The 14,758-nt window shown below is 41.9% G+C and overlaps 1 protein-coding gene across 2 annotated transcripts in view; it reads left to right on the top strand.

The window, feature by feature from the left end:
• ABTB3 (ankyrin repeat and BTB domain containing 3) overlaps positions 1-14,758 on the top strand; it is a 215,700-nt gene that overhangs the window by 175,966 nt on the left and 24,976 nt on the right. For both annotated transcript variants that reach the window (XM_083181648.1, XM_083181647.1), the window contains 7 exons: positions 729-881; positions 4,365-4,530; positions 7,266-7,355; positions 8,304-8,405; positions 10,007-10,100; positions 12,905-13,040; positions 13,375-13,595. In XM_083181648.1, coding sequence (XP_083037774.1) covers positions 729-881; positions 4,365-4,530; positions 7,266-7,355; positions 8,304-8,405; positions 10,007-10,100; positions 12,905-13,040; positions 13,375-13,595 — 962 coding nt within the window. The remainder of the gene's footprint in view (positions 1-728; positions 882-4,364; positions 4,531-7,265; positions 7,356-8,303; positions 8,406-10,006; positions 10,101-12,904; positions 13,041-13,374; positions 13,596-14,758) is intronic.

The raw sequence follows: 14,758 nt of genomic DNA, 5'->3' as shown, positions 1-14,758 counted from the left end.
CCCTGCATTTTGCAGACATACTGTAAATCTTCCTTTAAAATTGGAACTACTGAGAATCTCTCTGTTGGCCACAGATATATAAATACTGTATAATTGGATAAATAAATGTGCAGAGGGTGCATTACAGTAAGCGGTGTGACATGGGGTATAATGTGTTCTGAGTATAGTATCTATATCCATGAGGAAATATATCTCTATTTCTTCCCCAGTTCTCTCTCTTTCTCTATCTCTGCCCCAGGTATCTCTCTCTCTGCCCCAGGTCTCTCTCTCTTGTACTCTGCTCCATGTCTCTTTCTCTCGCATGCTCTGCCCCAGTTTTCTCTCTCTCTCTCTCATGTTCTCTTCCCTATGACTCTCTCGTGCTCTGCCCCAGGTCTCTCACTCTCTCTCACTCACTCTCTCTCTCTCACGCTGTGCCCCAGGTCTCTCTCTCTCTCTCTGCTCCAGGTTCTCCTCTCTCAAGTGAGACAGTGGTTCTGTGTTAATATCTGACCGTACAAGCAGCCATGTTATCTTACTCAGAACACGTGTATTGTGTTACACACATGGGGAAATTACATATATTGTACACAGCCTATCAGTCATGTCAGCTGGAGCGCACTCAGGATGTGGTCTGGGAGAACGGCCAACCACCGTAGGACTGTCCCAAGACAAAAAGAGTAATGTTTGATGACAGGAGAATGTTCTGGAATCCTACATCTGACCGTCTGATCCGCTTTGTTTTTCAGGCCATTCCTCATGCTCCCGCCCTTGATGGAATGGATCCGGGTTGCCGTAGCTCACGCAGGATACCGCCGCAGTTTTTCTGTGGATAGCGATGATGTGCGACAAGCCGCCCGTCTTCTGCTCCCTGGTGTGGACTGCGAACCGCGACAATTAAAGTACGTATAGTAACTCAGCATGGCCTCGGTGCATAAACAACCTTACTAAATTTACCCCAGATCTGTCTGCTGATTTCAAACGCGCCTCCGGCGCTGCAACATTGTTTTGACAAGGTTCAAGAATTGGATTTACTCTGACCACTCTATAATGCATTTTGTGTAGTAATTGAATGTCCTTGTTCCTTTCATGTACTTTAGTTAATTAACTTTTAATACATTTATTAAAGTTTTCCATTCTTGCTTCTTACTTTTTATGGGTTTTTAAGGTGACTCCTCATTCACCGGTTTGTAAGTCCCTCCTGTACCGACATCTAATATCTACAGATGTATATTATGTTTGAAATATTTATAACTAGCGTACTTCATTTGCATGCGACAATTGTCAGTAAAAGCAATGTCATTATTAATTGAGAACTTCATGATTTAATGGATGAAGAAAAGGTCTCTTTGTTTTCTAGCAGTTTTGAATTTTACAAGAGATGAGCGCAGGCCCTCCTGTGGTTTGATTGTGGTTCTGATTTCATTTTCCTGTGTTGATTTAGGTTCTAAAATTCATCCTCCTGTTTTGATTTAGGTTCTAAAATTCATCCTCCTGTTCTGGTTTTGGTTCTAATATCCACCTCATATTTTGATTTAGGAAAACCGCTCTCAAGTATTTTGGTTTGGATACCGATTTTGGTTTCTTTAACCTTTTGAGCGCTAAGTGAATTTGTCAAAATATGTGTGAAAATTGTCAAGCAAACATGTTTATTCATCAGAATGACCTGTAATGTTTACCATATATAGGAAATATAATATATTTTACACATTTCTTATTTGAATTTATATAACAAATGTGAGCGAAGCTGGCATTTTTTTTTTTTGCTGATATTTTGAACATCTATCACAGAGATTTTGGCACTCAAAAGGTTAAAAATCAATTTTAAGAAATTGATAATCATTGATAAAAATTGATAATTGCTTAAAAAAAAAATTTGGAATGTAAAACTTGAATTTTGGATTTAAAAATCTGATCTCAAAACATGAATCAGTTCAGAAAGGAAGCTTCTTTGGAAGCAGCAGTAATAGCGCTGGATGATAATGCGGCATGAGGCGTCTATTACAAGCACAACAAGTCTGTTGCAGTAGTGACCTACGTCCTAGGAAGCAGCCTCGGATCACTGGACTCACCAACGGGAGGCTTGCGGCACTCATGGGGATGCACAAGCCTGTTGCAGAAGCTGGGAAATTTAATCCAACGATGGAGGTCGCTGACCTCTTCCCTCCCCATCAAAAATGGCGGTGACATACCTCCGTTTCAGAAACAAAGGTCACCTCCCCACAGATGGCAGCAGACTGTCAATCACTGACAGTAGGCTGCCATCCTGCTTCCAATATTGAAGATCCCGTTAGCACACTTGCAGCACTGGTCCTGTGAATGCACAAACTACTGTGGCAGTTGGGATCGATACCGAATCTGATTTAGCCCCATGGCTCTACTAACTTTTCATTATCAGGGAATAAAAACCAACAGATTTATCAAGCAGCGATTTTGAACACCGCAGTTAAACTGTCAAAATAACCCATCAAAGCAAGAATTGGTTGCAACAGACAATATATTTATTTTTATAAATGTATTCAGGTGCAAAATAATGTTATTTGATTGAGAGTGCAATATTATTTATTACTTATAGTTATACGGCACCACAAGGGGTCTGCGGCGTCTTATGTAGTACAGAAACAGTGCAGACAAAACAAGAAATAAGTGCAAATGCTGGAGAACATGGAAGATGAGCTGCATATCCATTTGCAAAAGCAGTGCCAGCTGTAACCAAAGATTCAATGCCACTGTTGGCACAGGGGAGGAGATGATGGTACAGGGCAAATTTACTAAGATCGGAATTCTATTGAAAATGGGATGTGGCCCATAGCAACCAATGAGATTCAACTTCTAAAAGATAATAGCTAGAATCTGATTTGTTGGCTATAGGCAAAATCCCATCTTCAATAGAATGCCCATGTTAGTAAATTGACCTAAAAGTTATAAGTGAGGGAAGAAAAAACACATGAGGGAAGAGGGCCCTGCTCGTGAGAGCTTACAGTCTAAGGGGGATGGGCAGGTGGACAAGGGGAAAGGCAGTGAATGCAAAACTAAAAGCGGTGGGTTAGGATGAGAATAGGAAGGCTGCAATAAATACGTGGGTACCGAGAACAGTTTGAGGATTTCGGAGAGAGGGGAAGAGTCCGATGGAGACAGATAGATAGTTCCTCTACTGAAAGGAATCTGCTGCAGTGACCTTGTAGGGTTCTTTTCTGTAAGAAATCAATTGAGGTGAGGGGGCTGGACTAGAACATCAGCTACTGTAGGCCCATTAATAGTTGTGTTCCACCGAAGCAGCAAGGCAGGATACTAGTTATATATTGCTACAGTGACATCACTGTTATATACCGAATATATATAGATTGAAATGTGTGTGCATATAATGTATGTCCTAAGATAAAAAAAAAGTCTTTGAAACTAAATGAAAGCTAGATGCAGATATCAGGGGTATTAGGTTATACGATGTATCAAATTTTAGAAGTGCAACCGCAAATGCAGGATGTATTTATCTTCAGCTGTTATCTAATATGGTCTCCTAGTATGTAACAATATAGATTGCAACCCTAGATTATTTCACCACTAATGATCAAACATAAAAGACATTTATCATTAAATGATACTGTGGAAGGAATAGTAAAAAGCCCTCTTGAAAATGACCCTGTGACATCAATAACCAAGAAGAGCCTCTGTGAGATCAGTACTACTGTGTCCTGGAAGCAATCAGGCCTTAATAGTACAGTGCTGCGGAAATGCATAATACCATTCCTGTGTGGTCCATAGATGGAATTTATAAGAAACAATAGTAATGTGAAACCAACAAGGCTGCACGGACGGTGCAATGGTTAGCATTACTGACTCACAGCACTGAGGTCATGGGTTCAATCCCCACCACGGACCTAACCATGCAGAGTTTGGATATTCTCCCTGTACTTGCTTGTGTGGGTTTCCTCCGGGCACTCCGGTTTCCTCACACAATCCCAAAATATACTGATAGGTTAATTGGCTCCCAAAAATATAAACCCTAGAATAAATGTGTGTGTGTGTGTACATGTGGTATGGAACATAGGGTCAGATGTATCAAGCTTCAAAAGTGATAAAATCAAGAGTGATAAACAGCCAGCCAATCAGCTCCTACCTGACATGTCACAGGCTGGGTTTCAAAAATGACAAGTAGGAGCTGATTGGCTGGTTGTTTATAACTCTCCATTTTATCACTTTTGAAGCTTGATACATCTGGCCCATAGATTGTAAGCTCCGCCGGGGCAGGGAATGATGTCAATGTTCAAATATTCTCTGTAAAGCGCTGTGGCATATGTGTGCGCTATAAAAATAACTGGTAATAATAATAATAATGTTAGGTCAGTTGTTAGCTACTACGGTATAGTGACTGTTTTCTTCTGCAGGGCCGATGATTGTTTTTGTGCATCTCGCAAGCTAGACGCCGTGGCCACAGAAGCTAAGTTTAAGCAAGACCTTGGATTTAGGATGTTGAACTGTGGGAGGACGGACTTGGTCAAACAAGCTGTGACTTTGCTGGGTCCTGAAGGAATCAACAGCATGAGCGAACAAGTAAGGAAATATCTTCTGCATATAGACGATATGACATCTCCCTGGTAGAAGTAGTGGCATGACAATCATTGGTGCAGGAAATGGGAAGTCCCCCCCACACACTCCACTTCTGCTTTCTAGCATACTTGCCTGCTCAGTAAGGCAGGGGGTGGGGCCATCGCCGGGAGTGAAAAGGGGCAGAGCCACAGGAGGGAGGCGTGGTCAGTGCGAACACTTGGGCATTGCACTGTGGTGGGCAGGGCTAAAATGACACAATTGCGTAATTTGACCCATAGCCCCCACCATTGAGGGGGTGTCGCGGGAGCCACACAGCTGTCCCGGGGGTGGGAGGGTGACTCAATTTCTGGGACCCTCCCGGCAACCCTGTTTCTAGTGGGGTAGTCAGATGACACAGCACAGGAGCTAGCAGAGTTTTTGTTACGGTGTTCGCTCTATTCTGCAAATATTAGCTAAAAACAAAACATGACAGTGGTTCGCACAACAGTTTATTTTTTTTTATCAGTGCAATATATTATGTTATCTGTTCACACTATAATGTCTGTAATAGCACTGTACAGTTATCGGATTTTTCATATTGTGTTGCTTGCCACTGCAAATAGAAAGAGTTAAAAAAAACGGACGTGAATTCGAAATTCGAAAATCGCTGTTCGTTTCTGATAAAACAGATCCGACTTTCAAAAAGTCAGATCTGACACCCTTCAATGCTATTGTTAATGGCAGCATTGAGTAGGTGAGTGACAATATTTTCCCTGTTGGGAAATATTGGCACATATTGAATACCCCCCCTGAGGGCGAGATTGATCGAACCTTGGATAGAGATAAAGTGGACAAGTTGTCCATACCGGCCAATCAGCTTCTCTCATTTTACTAGCTGTGGATACTATGAGCAACTTCTCCATTTCATTTCTATACAAGATTTAATAATTCTGCCCCTGTGAATGCCCCTGTTGATCCACATTTGATTCTTAACATTGGACCCGCCAGATGCACTAAGCTTCAAAAGTGATAAAATGGAGAGTGATAAACAACCAATCAGCTCCTTCCTGACATTTTTCAAACACAGTCTGTGACATGGCAGGAAGGAGCTGATTGGCTGGCTGTTTATCATCTCCATTTTATCACTTTTTGAAGCTTAGTGCATCTAGCCCATAGTCTTGTCTTATACTGTATCTTCCAAAACCACAGGGTCGTGGGGTTGATGTGTCAGACCTTCTAATGAGGACAAGCGCAGAAGTTGCACAAGAGCTGTCCTTTGCATTAATAATCAAATATGTTAGTGCAGTGGTTCTCAAACTGTGGGTCCTGACCCCAAAGTGGGTCGCGACCATCTCAGCATGGGGTCGCGACTCCATATTGCTGACCATCAGGCTGATGACTTCTCTAATCTCTCAGCCAGTGATCCAAGTTGTTTGAAAAATCAGTCGAATTGTCTGTTACTTCAGAATCCTTGCCTCATTTTGTACCTCCACAATGCTGCCATGCATGTGAGGTCTGCTGACCGCACATGTGTGATGACTGTTCTGTGGTAACTTGCTGGGGTTCTGTAATAATTTTTATTGTCTGACGGGATCCCAGAGCAAAATAGTTTGAGAACCGCTGTGTTAGTGCATATGTGATTATTAACTATGCGGTAACCGGCGAATGCTGCAGATGTCAGTGCATCCCCCCCACAGGCTGCAAGTGACACTAAGGACCTGACTGTTCTGTTACACGCACTAGTGACACCTCAATCATTGCTATATCTGACAACAAGGCAGACACATCAATTTGCTCCAATAAATTATTTTGAATCTCCATTTTCGCCACCATTTTAGTTTACCTCAGTTTTCCCAGAGAAAAAAAAAACATAATTTTTCATTGTCAAAGATATGTGGGAATTGTGAAATCACACTGAGGGGTTTATGTACTAAAGGTTACTTTCCATGAATCTTTATCGATTTCAGAATGATCAGCATCGATGATGGCTTTCAGAGGCTGAAACACTTTTACAGATAATAGCTTAAATACACATTTTCAAATGTTAGTAAATGTGAGTTTTAGTACTGGAAACTCAACATTGATTTTAGGATAAATAAGAATTGAATGGAAATCAATAATTAGTATATATACCCCTTGTCCTCTTATGGGCCCCATATATATCAGCAATTAATTGTGACAATCCTGAGATCTGGAGCTGATTGTCACAATTTATTTTAGATGTGTGGGCTCCCCCTTTTGGCAATCCCAATCAAAAATTAATAGGGATCGCCAATCGATTGCTTAATCAGATTTTTAAACATGCTTAATAATCTGGTATTATCTGCGGATCTTTTTTATATGTGTGGGCATTCCCAATTTGTCTTCTTCATCTATTTACATTATGAACAGCTGAAATGACAATCGATTGGGCAATTTCCAGATATGAAGATGCAATCTTTAGATGGGAAAAATCTGCCGATCACTGAAATAAATCTGTAATGTGTGGGCAAGTCAAATAGATTGTAGAATCCATTTATCTGGCCAAAAAATCCCTGGATCTGGAAATCCATTAATTGCGACTGCTGATGTATGGGGCCCATTACTTTTGAACAATAATGGAAGACAATCTCAGCAGAAAACCTATGAAAGGATGCACATCATGTGACCTAAATCATGTGACCTAAATCATGTGACCTAAATCATGTGGCCTAAATCATTAATAAAAAAAAAATGTTAAATAGAGTTGATATTTGTTATTAAATGTTGGTTTCCTATAGGGAATGACTCCGTTGATGTATGCCTGTGTTAGAGGCGATGAAGCAATGGTACAAATGCTTTTGGATGCTGGGGCAGAACTCAATGTAGAGGTAAGAAAAAAAAAAAGAAAATATAACTAGCAATGCTTACTGCTTACATCTATTACAACACCATTGGGTATTCTTAGTGCTGTCATTTATCAACTGAATTAACATTCAGCTTATTAATTAACTGTGAACTAGTGGCATCCCCAAAGCATGAGGTAAAAAGCTCTTCTTAACTCCATTACGTTGCTTATGCTAAATGAATAAATGCCATCACAAAATGGCTGCCTCACCTGAGCATAGGATAAGGTTGAATTCTGGAATGCATTAGTCATGTGATCATTTACATATTTATGACACAACGGCGAGATATATAACTGAGATTTACAGTATGTTGAAAAAACGGTATAAGGGGACAATTTATCAAAGCTTGAAGAGAGAGATAAAACATAAATCTATCAACGTATAACTCCCACGTTGCAGATTGTTTGAAAAACCACAGGAGCTGTTTGGTTGGTACTTTATCTCTCTATACTTTATCTCCAAACTTTGATAAATCTCACCCTGGGCAGGATGTACTAATGTCAGATTGCAGTAAAACAAAACAGTTTTCATGGTATTACAGCATTTTCCGTATGTACTTACCCCAGCCACTGGATTTCTGATGCGGAGGGTAACCCCAGCAAAAAATGGCATTAGCTCAATTGAAGGGTAGGGTTTCTTTGGGCATTGGTGATTTATAGGAATCTGTTTAGATCACCCCAGCACCCCCTACTGCCACCGTGTCACAGACACACAGAAGTCCAGTGACAGGTGAGCATCGCAAAGGACATTTCTTTGCGGGAGAGCTTTGCATATATTAGTACATACGCAATTACTATGTATGCCATGTTTGGTGGGATGCACCACCATAGAACATTACATCCCACCCTTATGTCTCTGCTTGTTCATTGTTAAATTACATTAACATAAGTATTTTGACACACAATTGTATCATTTATTTTTTTGATTAAGGTCCCAAGCACGGCGCACAAGTATCCTTCTGTTCATCCAGAAACCTATCACTGGACTGCACTTACATTCGCTGTGCTCCAGGGGCATATTCCTGTGGTCCAGGTACTATTAATGTGCATGTTTGCTGTCTATAGAATATTGGGTCTGTGGAGGTGGGGACAGGGGGCGAGATGCACTAAAGAAATTCTGTAAAAACCCAGGTTTCTGTGTTTTTACCGCATTTTCATATGTAATAAAGCCTCATCGTCCGGTGCAAACTGAAATGGGTGTGAGGTCATTGCAGCCATGATATCCATCCTTGTGCGTGTTTGTGCAAGTAAGACCATGATGTTTAATGCCAGTGGGAATTGGCTTAATGTATGTCTAGAAAATCCACATATACCTCTTTCACACCGCACCTCGGACCCAGGTTATTGTGGGGTTGGTGACGTATCGACCTCGGTCAAGGTGCGGGGTAAAAGCATCAAAGCTTATATCCTGGGTCAACCAACCCAGCAATTCGAACTCAGGTTAAAAGAAGGTTAAACCCAGGTTGCCCTCTGTATAATGGGCATACTGGGTGGGTCGGATCCCAGGTCCGACCCGTGTTTGCTATGTGAAAGGTGTATTACTGATGTGGAACATTTATTAACTCCATGAAGTGTCTAACTGGAGACACTTTTTGTACATCCTCCCATACTCATGAAGAGTTATAATATAAATATCGTGTTTATAAGGGAAAACAAATTTAATTATTTAATAGAAAAACTGTTTTTAATAATGTGTGGTATGTAATGCCTCTAAATTGTGATTTAAGCCCCTTTCACAACACACTTTCGACCCGGGTTATTGCCGGGGTGCTGACATCACGACCCAGTGAAAGCAAACCGTATAGACTGGGTCGAGCAACCCACCAATTATTTATTTATTAACAGTTTCTTATATAGCGCAGCATATTCCGTTGCGCTGTACAATAGGAGACAGTGATAAAACAAACTGGGTATTTACAGACAGTCAAAGGTATGAGGGCCCTGCTCGGAAGCTTACAATATCTAGGTAATTTGACCCTGGTTTTAAGAAGGGTTTAACCCGGGTCGCCCTCTGTACAGTGGGCCACCTGAGTTTAATCTAAAAGCGCCTGACCGGGTCGGACCCAGGTTTGCGATGTGAAAGGGGTATACGAGGTTCACGCAGATTATATTTTACCACTGTGCATGCGCCAAAGCCAAATTTCTCATATGCTGCAATTAATGAGCGATTGCGCACACACACATAACGTATTTGTATGAAGTAACAAGTAGTAAACTTTGGAGGTGGTAACGAGGGTTGGAGGGGGGGAGGGTAGAAAAATGTCACATGTCAGGATGTTTTTTTAGGTGTTCACTAGTCACCCAATGCAGTGTCTTAGGAAATCCACTCACTCTGAGACAGCGTAGGGTTGTTTAGTGGTCCGATGTTGTGCTTTATGTTCCCGCTTATGTGAGATGAGGTGTTGGCATTGGCCATCTCTGTGCTGCCAGCAGCTGATCCAAGTAGCCTATTTCCTCAAATAGGATGCCCTGAGAGGGAAATGTAGCTGTGCGTACATCTCTATCACTGCATTTGCTTTCTCGCAGTTATCTTTTTTTTTTTTTTTTAGCTAAATCTATAAAACATACCAACATGGAAATACAATGCAGATTTACTTTCTAATATTTGCCTTGTGTGCGTGTTTCTGTCCACAGTTACTATTGGATGCAGGTGCTAACGTGGAAGGCTCTCTAGAATCTGGAGAGGAGAATTACTCAGAAACTCCATTGCAGTTGGCTGCCGCTGCAGGTATATCAGGGACGACTCTGAAACATCGCCGCTACACACAATACTGAACTGCAGATCAGACACTGAAAGACGTATTTGATTCTAAGGGGTTTATTTACTAAGATCAGAGTTCTGTTGAAGATGAGATGTTGCTATGGGCAACCAATCAGATTCTATCTATTATCTTCTAGAAAAAGCCAGATAAATAAGTAGATTCTGATTGGTTGCACATAGCAACATCCTATCTGAAATATAACTCCCATCTTAGTAAATAAACAAACCCCTAAGAGCTATATGTACTAGGGTGCAGGTTTATAGAAGTGGAGATGTTGCCGAATGCAATGAGATTTCAGCTATTATCTTCTAGAAGGTGCAAGATATTGCTAGGCGCAACATCTCTGCTTCTATAGATGGAGCTGCTCTCATCAGAGAGGCCCCTGGAGTGGTAATGTGGCGCACGCGCGTCCATGTGCGCGCCGCGCACCAGCAGCCACAGTATGAATGGCTCCATCTGTATATACTAGGAAAGCCAATCCTGGGGCATTTTTTCAATCCCGGGATTGAAAAATGCTCAATCCCAGGATTCCCGGGATCCCGGGATTGGCTTTCCTAATAAAAAATCAAGAATGGGGAGTGAGTGGTGCGCTATCAACAGCAGCTGGCACTGGGTTGTCAGACCCAAATTGTATGTTAAAAAGAAAAAAGTGATGTGCCAGCGCTGGCTGAATAATTAGGAAGACTAGACGGTATCTCAAAAATATTACAAATTTAATTTATACATATATAAAAACAATCAAGAAAAGTAATAAACACATAAAAATAATAATGATAAAATTAAATAAAAAAAATGAGCACAGAATACTTGATGAATATTGCGGAGCTCCACATTTGTGGAATGAAAGGTAAAAGTTAGTGATATTACCATCTGTAGATTAAGGTGTGTTGAATGGAAACACCAGAAGGAAGGTGATGACAAAGTCCCATTAGAAATGACCTGAGTAGGAATACAGGTGAAATTCTCCCTATTTGGCGTCTTCTCCTTGTATTGGCTGAATGATTAGGAACTGGCTGAACGTCTGTGGGAGATGGGGCATCACTTTAAGAGATGGAAGATGGAGGTTAAATGCAGCTCAACGCATTTCCCCGGATGTTTGCTGTCCGGCTTCCTCAGGAGCAAGTCCTGAGGAAGCCGGACAGCAAACATCCGGGGAAACGCGTTGAGCTGCATTTAACCTCCATCTTCCATCTCTTAAAGTGATGCCCCATCTCCCACAGACGTCCATCATCTCCTAAATCTTTTTATGGGATTACAAATCGTTTATGGGACTTCAGCCAGTTCCTAATCATCCAGCCAATACAAGGAGAAGATGCCAAATAGGGAGAATTTCACCTGTATTCCTACTCAGGTCATTTCTAATGGGACTTTGTCATCACCTTCCTTCTGGTGTTTCCATTCAACACACCTTAATCTACAGATGGTAATATCACTAACTTTTACCTTTCATTCCACAAATGTGGAGCTCCGCAATATTCATCAAGTATTCTGTGCTCATTTTTTAATTTAATTTTATCATTATTATTTTTATGTGTTTATTACTTTTCTTGATTGTTTTTATATATGTATAAATTAAATTTGTAATATTTTTGAGATACCGTCTGGTCTTCCTAATTATTCAGCCAGCGCTGGCACATCACTTTTTTCCTAATAAAAAGACTGCCCCACAATTACTTACATTTGAGGGGTTGCTGGGTGGGGGGACGGGTCGTCAATGCCGCTGGGTGCGGGTGGGCGCGCTGGCTGGGCGGGCGGGTGGACGCGCTGGCTGGGTGGGCTTGCTGGCTGGGCGGGCGGCGCTGAATCACAATGCCGGGCGCGACCTCTTCCTGCGCAGCGTGACCTCTGATCTCACGCTGAGAGGTCACGCTGCGCAGTGCTGCCGGGAGAAGTCGGGCAGTGTCTGAGCGATGCTCAGACGCTGCCCGGCATTAGACTGCGCGCATGCGCAGTCTAATCCCGAACTCCCGGCATTGGAAACTCCAATCCCGGGATTGAAATCCCGGCGTTTTGGGGCCAAATACTGGGATCCCGCCGATCCCGGGTTTGGCCACCCTAGTATATACCCATATCTTAGTAAATATACCCCCTTATAATCTGGGATTAAAAATGATGCAATTGTGTAAATGCATCCACCATCTTGACATACAGGCAGACATTTTGTGTGTTGAGTTAATATTCATCTCACTAGTAAAATAATCTCATCACTGAAGTATGAGACATAGAACGGTTTTAAAACATTGATGTGAATGTGAATCTTAATGTTCAATAACAAAATCTCCATTTCTCAGTTGTGTCTATGGACCTTTGGGAACATGTAGTCTGCATTGTCATGATTACATGCTCAGTCAGCCTACAAGATGACTGCCTCACATGCCTGTGGCTAAGTGTCTATGTATCAAAGCTTGGCAAGAGATGAAAGGGAAACATTGCCCAAAACAACGAGTTTTTGTCATTTGCATAGACGATGAGGTTGATGTATCAAAGTTGACCATTGATACCATTCAGCATCTAACTCATTTTAAAATGTTCTTGGTAAATGCTTCCTCAAAGCTGATTGGTTGTTGCTGGCAACTTCTCCACTTTATATCTCTCCAAGGCTTGATACATATACCCCTTAGTGATTGGATAGGCTGCATTTCTTGAACATTGTAGTTGCCCACAATATGGCTGCTTAAGCTGTGTATGTAGTAGTCAACGGGTACAGTTAAAGACAGTTTCTAAATGCAAAACATTCATTGGACATAAACTTCTCCTTTGATGACTGCAGGGAACTTTGAGCTTGTGAGTTTACTGCTGGAACGTGGAGGAGATCCCATGGTAGGAACATTGTACCGAAATGGGATTTCTACGGCACCTCAAGGAGATATGAACTCTTTCAGCCAAGCGGCTGCACACGGGCACAGGTATTTCTAGACTCTTACCCATAATGTTTGTTCTCCAATAAATGTTTAAAGCGGTATCTACTTCAGTGGTGCTATGTGGAAGCGATGAGTCCCTCACTGACTAGGGACTGAGCAATTTACTTCCATATCTATATAAATATATGTTATGTAATAGATTAAAGTTAATGGGATAGTGCCATGTCCACATCTGCCCTGACTGTCTTGGTCACTGGCTGCTCAGTCCTAACGTTTTAAACGAGCCCATCAAAGCTGTCACCTTTGCTTCCATGAGCTTATTTTCTTATTTATGTCTATAAATGTTGGAATGGATTGTACTTTTGGCATATTTCCTTAGGAATGTATTTCGGAAGCTACTGTCCCAGCCTGAGAAAGATAAGGGCGACATATTATCATTGGAGGAGATTCTAGCCGAAGGGACAGATGTGCCTGAAACCACCAACACCTCCTTGTGCCCGAGCCGCAACAGCAAAGCCAAGCTGAAGGCACTGAAGGAGGCCATGTATCACAGCGCCGAGCATGGATACGTGGATGTGACCATCGATATAAGGAGCTTAGGTACAAGCATGTCTGGTGTGATGTCTGTACAGTATAATAACGCTTTCTTCATACAAGTAATGGGGACCATATATACTGTATAAAGGTTATGGACACATCTTATTTGGGCAGTTGGAGAATAGTTTTCTGTAGGGCCACGAAGAAAGCAATCAGGAACAAGGTGGGGTCTTGACCAAGGGTGGTGTGTGCTGATAGGTCCAGAGTGGGCATAGGCACACCACCATGGGGGGCTGGTCACATGATACTAAATAGGCATATTTCTAGTATTGTGTCACCTGTATGACCATTGCTAGTAACATGTCAAATACATTATGCCCATTACTGGTTCCATGCCACTCATATGCTTTTTACATGCCTCTCATATGCTTACTGCTAGTAACATGCCACCCAGTGGCGTAACTAGGTACATGTGGGCCCCATAGCAAAAGTTTGTAAGGGCCCCTATTTATCACCTAATGCTGAAAAATGTATACAGCATATGATACTTTGATAGGCAAAGTGGGCCCCTCAGCTCTGGGCCCCATAACAGCTGGACCTATGGTAGTTATGCCCTTGATGCCACCTTTATTCCCATTGCTAGTAGCATGTCACCTATTTTGCCATTGCTAGTAACATGCCACTAATCTGCTCATTGTTAATAACATGGCACCGTTGTGCCATTCATTTGCCCATACCTTCTCCATGGCTACCTTATTCTCCTAGCCTCCTACACTAGTTGCACTTCCTAGGAAGTATTCCGAGACAGGTAGCTTCCCCTGACACTTAACTCTTATGCTAGGTACACACCAGAACGATCATGATCATGAGCAGATCGTGAGACGATCATACAATGGTCGCACGATCTGCTGGAGCACACAATCTGCATCTGATCCAATTCTGATCTGTACCCAGTTGAAGGGGTCGTTTTAGAATCCTGATTGCAGCAGGTAGGATCTGTAAAACGAGCAAACGACCAGCGGGGATGCGCATCGGATTGGAATCGGATCTAAAACATGCCAAAACATGCCCAATTTACATACAATCGGTCCAGACTGTATCGAAATTGGGGGAATTGAATCCAAATCGTTCTTGTGTGTACCCAGCATTAGGGGTTTCCTCCTGTCTGTGAAAATATCGGTGCGTCAGTATTCAATCCTTAAAAAAAATGAATTCTATCTATTATG

Source organism: Crinia signifera, chromosome 4 (assembly GCF_055691185.1).
Source record: "Crinia signifera chromosome 4, ASM5569118v1, whole genome shotgun sequence".
NCBI classification, from domain to species: Eukaryota; Metazoa; Chordata; class Amphibia; order Anura; family Myobatrachidae; genus Crinia; species Crinia signifera.
The sequence above is the reverse complement of the archived record's forward strand: the minus strand, read 5'-3'. Positions and strand labels throughout refer to the sequence as shown.